Below are 9,921 nucleotides of genomic sequence, written 5' to 3'. Positions count from 1 at the left end.
ATACCCAGTACAGTGCTACCAAGAGCCCGTATTTGCATTAAATTCAACAGCGTGGTTCTGGCTCTGGAAAAACCAAATGAACTTCATATTACTTCCCCAAGATTTTTAATCTGCATCATTTCTGAACATGCTATAGTGTTATTATGTTAACGATCCCTACCATTCAGAAAGGGCTAAACATATTCTTCCATTTTGTCCAAAGCTTTATGCAGTGTTGCTTCTGCATTCTAATCCAGAGCTGAATACATTCAAGTGGAAACCAAACTGACCCAAAGATAAATTCTACTTAGGAGCACTGGAATAAAACAGGTACAGTACATAGCTGCAGTAGGTGACATCACAGCTGCGTCCCTAGAGCTGGTAATCTTACAGGACCTGAATGCTAATTTGACATGTATCAAGCTGTTTGTCATGGCCAGATTCCTTTGCATTTAGAGGGAATGTGCTCCTCAGTCATTTAGAGAGGGCATTCCCAGTGCTACCTCCTGTGAAAAGCAGCAGCTACCATTATGTGGAGACATGGATGAGTTACTGCAAGGCATACGGGGGTCAGAGGAAAGAAGTTTGCAATAAACCTGAGGATGGTGGTTCTGCCACCTCTTGGCAATTATACCCTACACCATTAAATCCGCCCCCTTGAGCGTTCAAGCAGGGCAGAGCTCCCACAACAGTTTCATGCAGTAGAAGGACAGAGTTCAAAATTCCTGCCTTGTCACCTGTTGTTCCACGGGGCCTTGGCTGTGTCTGTCACCCACTGCGACGAGGAGGGCTGGTGTGTGGTTGGTAGCGGGAGCAGCTGGCGCAGCAGAAGCTGGCGTAGTACTCGTTACCACAGAGCTGGGCCTGCACAATCAGGCCACAGTTGGCAAGGTGCGGCTGGTCCACACATTCTCTGCTCAGGTCCGCAACGTGATTCACAGTTGCTGCAGCCAAGTAAAAGGTAAAGCCAGCTGAAAACACTGCTAGGGCTTGTCCCCAGGTTTATTTTCCCTCCCCAAAACCACAGTGGGTCCCTGTTTTCTCCATCCTTCCAGTTCTAAGGGGCATTGTTTAATTACATTCCAAATCAAGGACCAGAAAGAGAAACTGACAACTAATTTAGATAAAGAAAGAGAAGGCAGTTTCTGGGACTGATTCCCAGTGCCTTAGTGGGGGGCCGTTTCCACCACTCTGCTCTCACACCCACCCAAGAGGCTCCTGCTGCTCCCCGAAGCCTGGGACTGGTGGTGGATGGGTGCACAACATGCAGAAGTGGGGAGGACAAATTGTACTCACTGCTGGGCCTGCTCCTCAACACTTTCACCTCCGTGCTGGCACTGACAGAGTTGCTGCTGCTGTAGGCGCTGCATGTGTAGGATCCCTCGTCAGCCAACTGAACGTTGCTTATGGTCAGGCTTCCATCCTGGGAGAGGTGGATGTGGTGGCCATCTGCCCGCACTGGGACTCCATTTCTGTAGTGAAAAATGTTTTGTACCACTGTTCCCATTCTGGTAAATAAAGTAACTAAACTCTGTACAATTTGGAAACTGATGCTCCATGAAAGGGGTCGGTTAGTACCAATTCAGCACAAAGGAAGAAGTCTTCTTTCACCATAACCTGCCTCTACAATTATGTAGGAATATGAACCTGAGCAAATCTACATCCATTAGTCCACTGCCTCCGTGGGAGGTAGCGAGCTGTGTGCTCTGTATGTGGACTTTGTCCTTTCCAGTATGACACATTTTTGAGGTTTGAGGAACTAAAAGAAAAGCCACAGTGCCTTTCCCTCTCTCCAGGTTGTGGTCTGGCAGTCTTGTTTGGTTGGCACTGGTAGCTTATGCACACTGCTTGATGAACATATGGGGTAGTAAGTAGTGAGCAATGCAACCTTTTTCCCTTAAAAGCCTGTTTAAAAAAAAACGTTAAAATATCAGCAAGATCGTAACCGTTCTGTTCTTCCTGGAATACTCCGTGCATGGCAAGAAAACTGCCTGAACCATGAACTTCTTAGTTACCAAGGAAAGTAAACTTTGTTCACTGAGAAGAGCTTCATTCATAGTCTGATACTTCAATCACTTTGTTGACTCAAATACCAAACTTACATACGGAAGAATAGCTCTCTTTGTGAGACGGCTCACTTCATTCCAACCCCTCGGACCAGAGGGATTGAAACAATTGCCAATCCATGTCTATGGATCCTTCGCAAGAAAGCTCCAAAATGGAACTGATTATTTTCAAATGCAAAAAAAAAACCAACCAACCCCACACCAAACACACTACGTGCTTGGACATATTTGGTTTAACTATTAAAACGGCATGAGGAGAAGACAACTTCTCCCTTACTGTTACCAAAACACTGAATTGCCATTCACTTCCATCTGCCAATAAAGAGAGAGAACTGTCACATCGTGAAGCTAATAGGTGCTGTTATTGTTGGGGCTAAAATGTTCACTAGGGTTAGTCACAGAAAGTTTTCTAAAGACCAACCATAAGTCATCCACTGGTTACTCACTTTTGGTATTTTGTTGTCATTAGCTTGCTAGCGTGGAGCTCCTCTGAGCTCAGACAAGTCTTATCTTAAAGTTTGCCTTCCTGCTCATTTGACTGAAATGCAAACTTGGTGACCACTGCCCACACAGACTTTGCTGAGGATTTAGGTTAACCATCAGGTGGATTAGGAAAGGTTAGATGATGCCAGGTAGAGCTGTGAGCCACAGCTCTCTCCCTTGCCTAGTAGGCATCCTGCATTACTGCTTGGAGGAGAGTGATGAGGTTCAAGAACAGGCCAGACAGAAGTTTCACCTTGCTTTTGCTCACCTTGACCACCTTATATTCACATTGTTGCCAGTCACTGTGCAATGAAGTTGAGCAGTTTCTCCTTCAGATACTTTGATGCTTGGCAGAAGACCAGTAATCCTCAGCCCTCCTAAACCAGAAGGTAAACAGTTACTATCAAGAATACAATGCTAGGCTACCCCTGGTAGCAGAAGCTTCTAGGCCTTGAACCAGCATGTTTGGAACTACTGCAGCTATTGCTAAAGGAAACGTCTTATTTCCTAAGGGCTCTAGCCCAAGCCAGGGCAAGAAATGAGGTTTCAAAGGGTTTGTTTGTTTGTTTGTTTTTACCCTAGTTAGACAAAAGTACACTGCACAAAGAACTGCCTCTTTATTGCCTCCTGCTACTTCCACACCTGTTCCACATAAGAAATGAAAACCAAGAGACACTCTCATGCTAGCAGTCCCACCTCAGCTCTCTAGAGCACCGTGACCTACTACGTACATGAGATTACCATTGGGAAAATCAACTCACTCTTCCCTTACCCATAAGCTGCCCGTCAAACATTAGGTGTGAGGTAAAGAGGCACGGCCAGAGGAGAAACCCAGTCTGCCCCACCCTTCCTGTTCCACACTCCTGTGCACAGCCATGCAACACTGCTATACCCTCCTGGTACCTAGAGGTCGGAGCAGGACCTGGCGCTGATCCTGGTCACGTCCATTCGAGGCGATGCAGGTAAAGAAGCCGGCGTCCTCAGAGCTAACCCGGCTGATCACCAGGGCCCCATCTGACTGCTGTCTGTGTCTGAAAGACAAAACCAGAGACCTCCTCAGATTGTGTTTGAGCCATGATATGATTCCAGCCACCAGAAATGAATCTGAGCTTTATGCACAACTTCGCAGTAACACTAAGCAAAGGTATAGCAGCAGCTCAGTTCAATCCACAACACAGCCTCTGGTCTGTAGACTCTGTATCACAGCTGTTCAAATGAGAACTTAAAGCCCAGCTCCAGCCTGTGACTGAAGCTAGGGCAGTAGGACAGCATTGTCTGGCCCTGACAAATAAAACCACCACAAAGCAGAACAGGCCCTATCTGCATTGGCCAGCACCAGTGTTCCCTTAGAATGAGGGTCTCCTCCCCACAGCCTGCTGCGGGAATAGTAAAGCCAGCTGGGAACTCACCTGGGAGGGGAGAGGGGCTGCCCATCTTTCTGCCACTCAATGGTAAGAGCTGGAGATGCTTCCACTGTGCAGGGCAGTCTGACTCTCTCCCCGACCTTGGCCTCCACTACCGAGGGCTCGCTTTTGTCCATTCTCAACCTGCAATGTTGACAAACACAGCAAACCATGCAGCAACATCCTTGTTCAGTGTCTGATCTTCAGCACAGGGCCTTCTTAATCACAAGCCTTGTTTTTTGCCTCCAATGGAAAAGGGCAGTCTCCGTGCTCCCATCAGAATTTGCCATTAACATTCACTCTCTTCAGAAAAAAACAGCCTCTATCAAATTCTGCTACAGATCAGCACAGCTTGGTGCTACACTCCTGACTGACAACTTAACCCTTCAGAGACAGCAACTCAGAGCATCTCTGTTACTTATAACATCCCTCAGGCTAAAACCCTAAGGAAGTGTCAGCAACACAAAGATACAGCAGATGGCCCAAAGCCCTGGACAACAAGGCTCCAAGTAAGCTCCCCTCAAGGTGCAGAGAGCAAATACTTTCTTGGGGTGTGAAGAGTCCACTGCAATCACCAGCCCAATTGCATGCAAGGGCATCCAGTGCACACTGCAGAAAGGCTGGGCATTGGCTCTCACACCATCCATCCTCTTGTGCTCTTTGCTCTCTTTTGACTGCAGATAAATACCATTTCAGAAGGGAACTAAACCACGATGTTCCCGGAGTCAAAGAAAACATCATCTCCCCCACCCCCATTCTCTGACCTGAATTCTTGATCTCAAAAAACAAAACCAAAGAGCCTTAATTCAGTGCTTTTATAATTCAATGAAACACTTCTTTCTGCATTTAGGCAGAAGCAGCTAACGGGGTTGATGGGGATTCAGCAAATTGGCTGGGTTTTAGGCTGTGAACTCAAAAGAAGAGAGAGATCAGATCATAGTCCCATTTAGTCTAGTGCCTCAGTGTTCTGCATTTAAAGTGAAAACAACTTTTAACCTTTTATTTCTGCAAAGCCTAGAAACAACCAGAGAAATATGCAAGAAACTACAAAGTATGCCAAGTGGTACATGAGAAGATAGCTTGGAGTCAAACTGTTTTGTTCACAAAATACTTAAAACAAACAGGCAGGGGCTAAGGTATCTGAAGGGTTGTTTTGTTATTTATTTTGTATGTACATATGTCTATTTGGTAGTAGTTAAGCAGTTTCCTCTTGCTTTGCTTTTTTCCAGGATGGGTTTCTCTTTCTGACTACACTAACTTGAACAGCTAAGTTCCCCTGGCATTTTTGTATTTGTTTGAACCTGGATGCTTTGTTGTCAGCCTCCCTGGACACATTTGTTCAGGATATGCTTCTTCCAAGGGACACTTGGGAGAACAGCAGACAGCTTGCAACTGGGATTTTTGCCTGATCCTATTGTCAGCAGTTCAGTATCCCTCGCCTCCCAACCATGCCCAGAACAGCTGACCCAGGACCTTTCCAATCTTCAGTTTTTCTACATGAAGAGATGCCATATGGTTCATCAGCTGGGCACGGTGGACAAACTGTTGCTGTATGTGAACTTACCTATATGTGAATTGCTGATGCACAGAGGAACCGGCTGCCTGTATAACCTTCCTGCCTCTGGGTAGCTCTCGGTGTTGCTGATTTTCCTTGTGAAGGACCTGACCTCTCTCACCCTCTTCCAGAACAGCACTCTGGTACTCTATTCAAAATAAAATGCCATATGTGAATAAAAAGACCGTTCTTACTGTGACCTCTTGCACAGGGCTTTCTGTGAGCTTGGGAGAGCTCGCTGAACTGCAGCCAAAGAGCCCTTCAGCCATCTGTTTTCTGACTGACTGGTGCAGTAAGCCTGTGCTGCCGACTAATGAGAGTCACAGACCTGCAGGCAAGCAATTTTAGACTCTTTTATCTCCTCTGTTATTGAACATGTTGCAGTATTCCTTAGGCCATGCTGCCTTCTGCCCTGTATGCCATTGCTGTGACAAGGTACATCTCAGAGACTTAAGGCCACCAAGAGTTGCTTACTGGTCCATTTTTTTTGACTGATCTTTTGTATTTTTCTGGATTTTCTTCTTAAATATGGCATGTTTTTTGAATCAGGGAGTAATTTGTTACCTGGATGATCCTGTTTGGTCAAAACAAAAATGCATCAGCATGAACAGCTATGCAAACCAGTCACACCATATTGTGAGACAGAGAGTACAGGAAGCCTCTTTTCTGAAGCCTCCTGTCTGGGCCCAGGTGGCAGCTGATGGCTCTCAGAGAAGACAACATGCTTGCTACACTGGAAATGGTACAAGTTACAGATGGGCAACAATTCCAGGTAAGGGGTAGCACTGCAGGTGGGAAGTGCTTCAGGGTAAGGACTTTATTATAGTGTAACACCAGAAGAAGCCCTGCTACCCCCACACCCTTGGCTCTTGTACTGCAGAGATCAGCTGATGTAACTTGCCCCGGGAACAGCACTGCTATGGGGTAAAGGTAATGCTGCTTGCATAGTGTGGCAGCAGAGGAATTTTGCCCCTGTTGTCAGTATCTGCTATTGAGCAGCGCTGAGCTACTTCTTTGGTAGTGGAAGTTTTAAGATTTAAGTGGAAGACAAATTACCTGTGATCTGTAACTGAATCTGCCGCCGTCTCTCTGTCCTCCCATCAGAAATGAGGCACGTGTAAGTCCCAGCATCCTCCAGCTTGACATGGCTGATAACTAAAGAGCTGTCAGACTGGTAGGTGTGCCTGCAACAGGAGCAGGAACCAATTACCTCTGCCTGGCCAAGGACAGCAACTGGTCGAGGCAGAGCAACCCTTCCTGCTGATGTTACATAAACATCCACCATGCAGTGCCCTCCCCAGCTTAATAAAAAACAAAACCCTGTTGACCACAGCAGGGTCACAGGCAGGGGAAACAACTGCAATAGAAAGGGGGTCAGGAACAGAGAGGCATGGGAAAACAGGGAACTGCTTTCAACGATCCTCTCCCATGAGAAGGCAAACTGCTCTTCCAGGCAGGAGCCTGAGCCCCAGCACTCATTTGCAAACAGAAAAGCAGAACTGAGCTTTTATTAACAACTGTGATTTTCATAACAAAAACTGACTCTCTGAATCCAAGCTGTTGCAGGAAACAGACCTCCCATGAAAAACAGACTTTAAAAATAATTTTAAAAGCATTGCATCTTAGATGGCAGTGCCAGAAACTTCCAGCCAGGGGAACTCTTGACTTACTTGGCCACAGGCTTCATCCTGGACTAATTAAGTAGTGTCTCAGGAAAAATCCTGCACAAACAACATTCTTCTGCATAACTGCCCACATGTTGGTTCCTACTGGTTTTGGGGCAGCACCCATTCTGTCCCATAATGCTATCTGGTGCCTCAACACAGTTTTGCAGAGTATACCTATTTCTGCTGTTTATAGATCAGGTGGATAGCTCATTTTCAGAAGTGTTCCTAGGTTAATACACGGGCTTGTTTATTTATTAATTCTTTTTATCCTCTCCAAAGAATTTTACCAATCGGATTAAAAAGAAAGTGGGCAAATGTCACGGAGTTCTCTCTAGAGCTCACTCCGTGACAGCGCGAACAAACCCGGGGAGAGAAGGAACAAAGTGCCTCCCCTCTCTAACAGCACGGTGCGGCGCGGCCCGGCCACGTGCCCTCCGAGAGAGGGGGAGATTGAGAATGGGGCTAGGAGGGAAAAAATGAAAAAAAAGAACGATCTGAGAACGAACGGCAGTTTAATGAACCCAGTAACACTAAACAACAACGAGAGAGCTTCAACAAGGAGAAAACCAAGTCTAAATCTCACCGGCGGGCGGTGGGAGAAGGGAAGTTCCAACCACGCTGCCTCCTCGCAGGGAATCGGAGGAAACCCCGTCCCCTTCCCGACCTCCCCTCCGGTGCCGCCCCCTCCCCCCATGCCCATTTAGGGCAGTCCACAGAAAAGAAGAAAAAAAAAAAAAAAAAAGAAAAATCTTGTCTCCTTGACTCCTATTATCCCACATGATGCTCTGATGTGGAATAGCAACACCAACCAACTTACAAAACCATAACAGCAAGCATATTTGGCACTCTGCTCAGCAAGGACTATGAAGTGCCCTGTAATGAAGAGAGCTGAGCTCACCTGTCAGAGGAGACTGGCTGGCCATCCTTCATCCACTCCACCCTGGAGAAGGGAGACATGCTTGCCTTGCAGACCAGTTGGATGTTTTGTCCCGTGACTGCTGTCACAAGAGAGGGCTTGGCTTCCTCCAGAATGGCTCTGAAAGAGAAAGGGATTCCAGGGACCTCTCAGCTGCATTTCCCTTCTCAGGGTCTTCCAATGTGACTATGGACAGCCAAAGTGTAAAGCAGGACCAGCTGCCCACTTAGCTCTGAGCAGAGGCAGCATGTAACACAGCAAGTCTTCTCTTATATGGCAAAACACTGTGACACTGTCTAGATCCTGACCCAAACTGCATTTTAGAGACTTCCCCAGAACAACCCACTGCTTCTCCATTCAGCACTGAGATAAAGGCTGCAAAGCCAGAGTCAGCTACATCTACCAGTCAGAACAGGCAAAGCACCTACGGATTTTCATTTACAGCATTGCCTCTCAAACAAGGGCCCCAGCATCCTGCAGTCTTTTCACATTACTTCCAGTGCTGTCAGAGCATAATGACAGTGCAAGGAATGAGAAACCAGTTAACTCCAAGGTCTGGATAATATGATTTACCAAAGCCAATATATAGCCAATCTGTTACAGGGTCAGCTGGGCTGGGCCTACATTTCTACTGCAGAGGGAGCTGCACGGATGCTTCACAATGAGCAGGCTGAAATGACCAACAAATAAAATAAAATCACCTGTGCAGTTTCTGTGTTGGGAAGGAATCTGCAGACACCTGGTGCCCAAAGCCTTCTGTCATGGAAGCATCTGTTCCAGAAGCCTTACGCCACTGCTTGCCTTCATGTGGCAGCACCTGCTGGCCACTGCTGCTCTGCTTTTGAGAGGGCCCAGGCACTGCTGTTTCCCCTGTCGAGTGCAGCTGGCTCGGGCTTTTCAATCTGCTTTGCTGGGTGCCCCATTGCTGGCTCTCCATCACACCAGACCTTTGCAAAGTCTCTGGCAGCACCTGCCTTCTCCGGTAGTTCTCTCCATGTCTGTTCTGTGTGAGGTGTGAAGCTCCATAAGCTCTTCCTTCTTGGCCGTGACTCACAGACTCTCTTGGCAGGGGCTGCTGCTTACCCTGTGCAGTGCCCATATGAAAGCGAGAGCCAGTGTCCTGCTGTTGCAGAGCTCCTGTGCCAGAAGAGGGCTGGTGCTCTGAGGGACTAATCCCCACAGAGCTATGACACACTCTCATGCATTCCTCCTCCGAGGCAAAGCTGTTTTTATTGCCATGGCAGCCGCCGTACCAAAACCGGTTGCACTTGCCAACAACAGTCACAAAGTACCAGCGAGTGGTCCAGTTTGCACAGGGGCCGTGAGCACTGGGCAGCAGGCACATGACAGGATATGCTGCCAAAAAGAACAGAACAGAAGGGCACGTGAGGGTCATGAAACACAAAGGTCTGAGTGCTTCAAGCCACCTGCCTAAATGATGGGCCTTGCAGGCAGAGTGTTGGTGGAAAGGCAGGACACCTGAGTTTTGCACCCAGCTCTGTTTTGAAATAGGACAGCTATTCTGATGTTTTCCTCCATCTTAGTTTTCCCACTAGCAGAGAGAGAAGCCACCTCAGACATTTCTGAGGCCAGATACTTATGGTCTTTCCAGGGAATTCTGCAGCTATAAGGTTGGTCTTAGGGCTTCTTCCACTAGGGGCATGTGGCCATCATTTGCACATTTCCAGCCCACAAACAAGTGGATTAGACCCAGTTGTGAAGATTCATGCATTACAGAATACTCCTGCAAGTGAACAGGAGCATGGCCAAAGGTGTCTGCAAGCTTTCTTCTGTGCTCTGAGTCACAAGTATCAGAGTCACACACTGACAAATACTGATGCAAGGCTTGGAC

The 9,921-nt window shown here is 47.3% G+C and overlaps 1 protein-coding gene across 6 annotated transcripts in view; it reads right to left on the bottom strand.

Moving 5' to 3' along the window:
- Positions 1 to 87: 87 nt before the first annotated feature.
- Positions 88 to 9,921, bottom strand: part of PAPLN (papilin, proteoglycan like sulfated glycoprotein) — a 43,533-nt gene continuing 33,699 nt past the window's right edge. For all 6 annotated transcript variants that reach the window (XM_072339026.1, XM_072339031.1, XM_072339027.1 and 3 more), the window contains 9 exons: positions 8,771 to 9,425; positions 8,052 to 8,189; positions 6,543 to 6,670; positions 5,496 to 5,634; positions 3,938 to 4,075; positions 3,432 to 3,559; positions 2,797 to 2,905; positions 1,276 to 1,451; positions 88 to 923 (listed from right to left, as the gene is read on the bottom strand). In XM_072339026.1, coding sequence (XP_072195127.1) covers positions 748 to 923; positions 1,276 to 1,451; positions 2,797 to 2,905; positions 3,432 to 3,559; positions 3,938 to 4,075; positions 5,496 to 5,634; positions 6,543 to 6,670; positions 8,052 to 8,189; positions 8,771 to 9,425 — 1,787 coding nt within the window. In that variant the 3' untranslated portion in view covers positions 88 to 747. The remainder of the gene's footprint in view (positions 924 to 1,275; positions 1,452 to 2,796; positions 2,906 to 3,431; positions 3,560 to 3,937; positions 4,076 to 5,495; positions 5,635 to 6,542; positions 6,671 to 8,051; positions 8,190 to 8,770; positions 9,426 to 9,921) is intronic.

Source organism: Excalfactoria chinensis, chromosome 5, assembly GCF_039878825.1.
Source record: "Excalfactoria chinensis isolate bCotChi1 chromosome 5, bCotChi1.hap2, whole genome shotgun sequence".
NCBI classification, from domain to species: Eukaryota; Metazoa; Chordata; class Aves; order Galliformes; family Phasianidae; genus Excalfactoria; species Excalfactoria chinensis.
The sequence above is the reverse complement of the archived record's forward strand: the minus strand, read 5'-3'. Positions and strand labels throughout refer to the sequence as shown.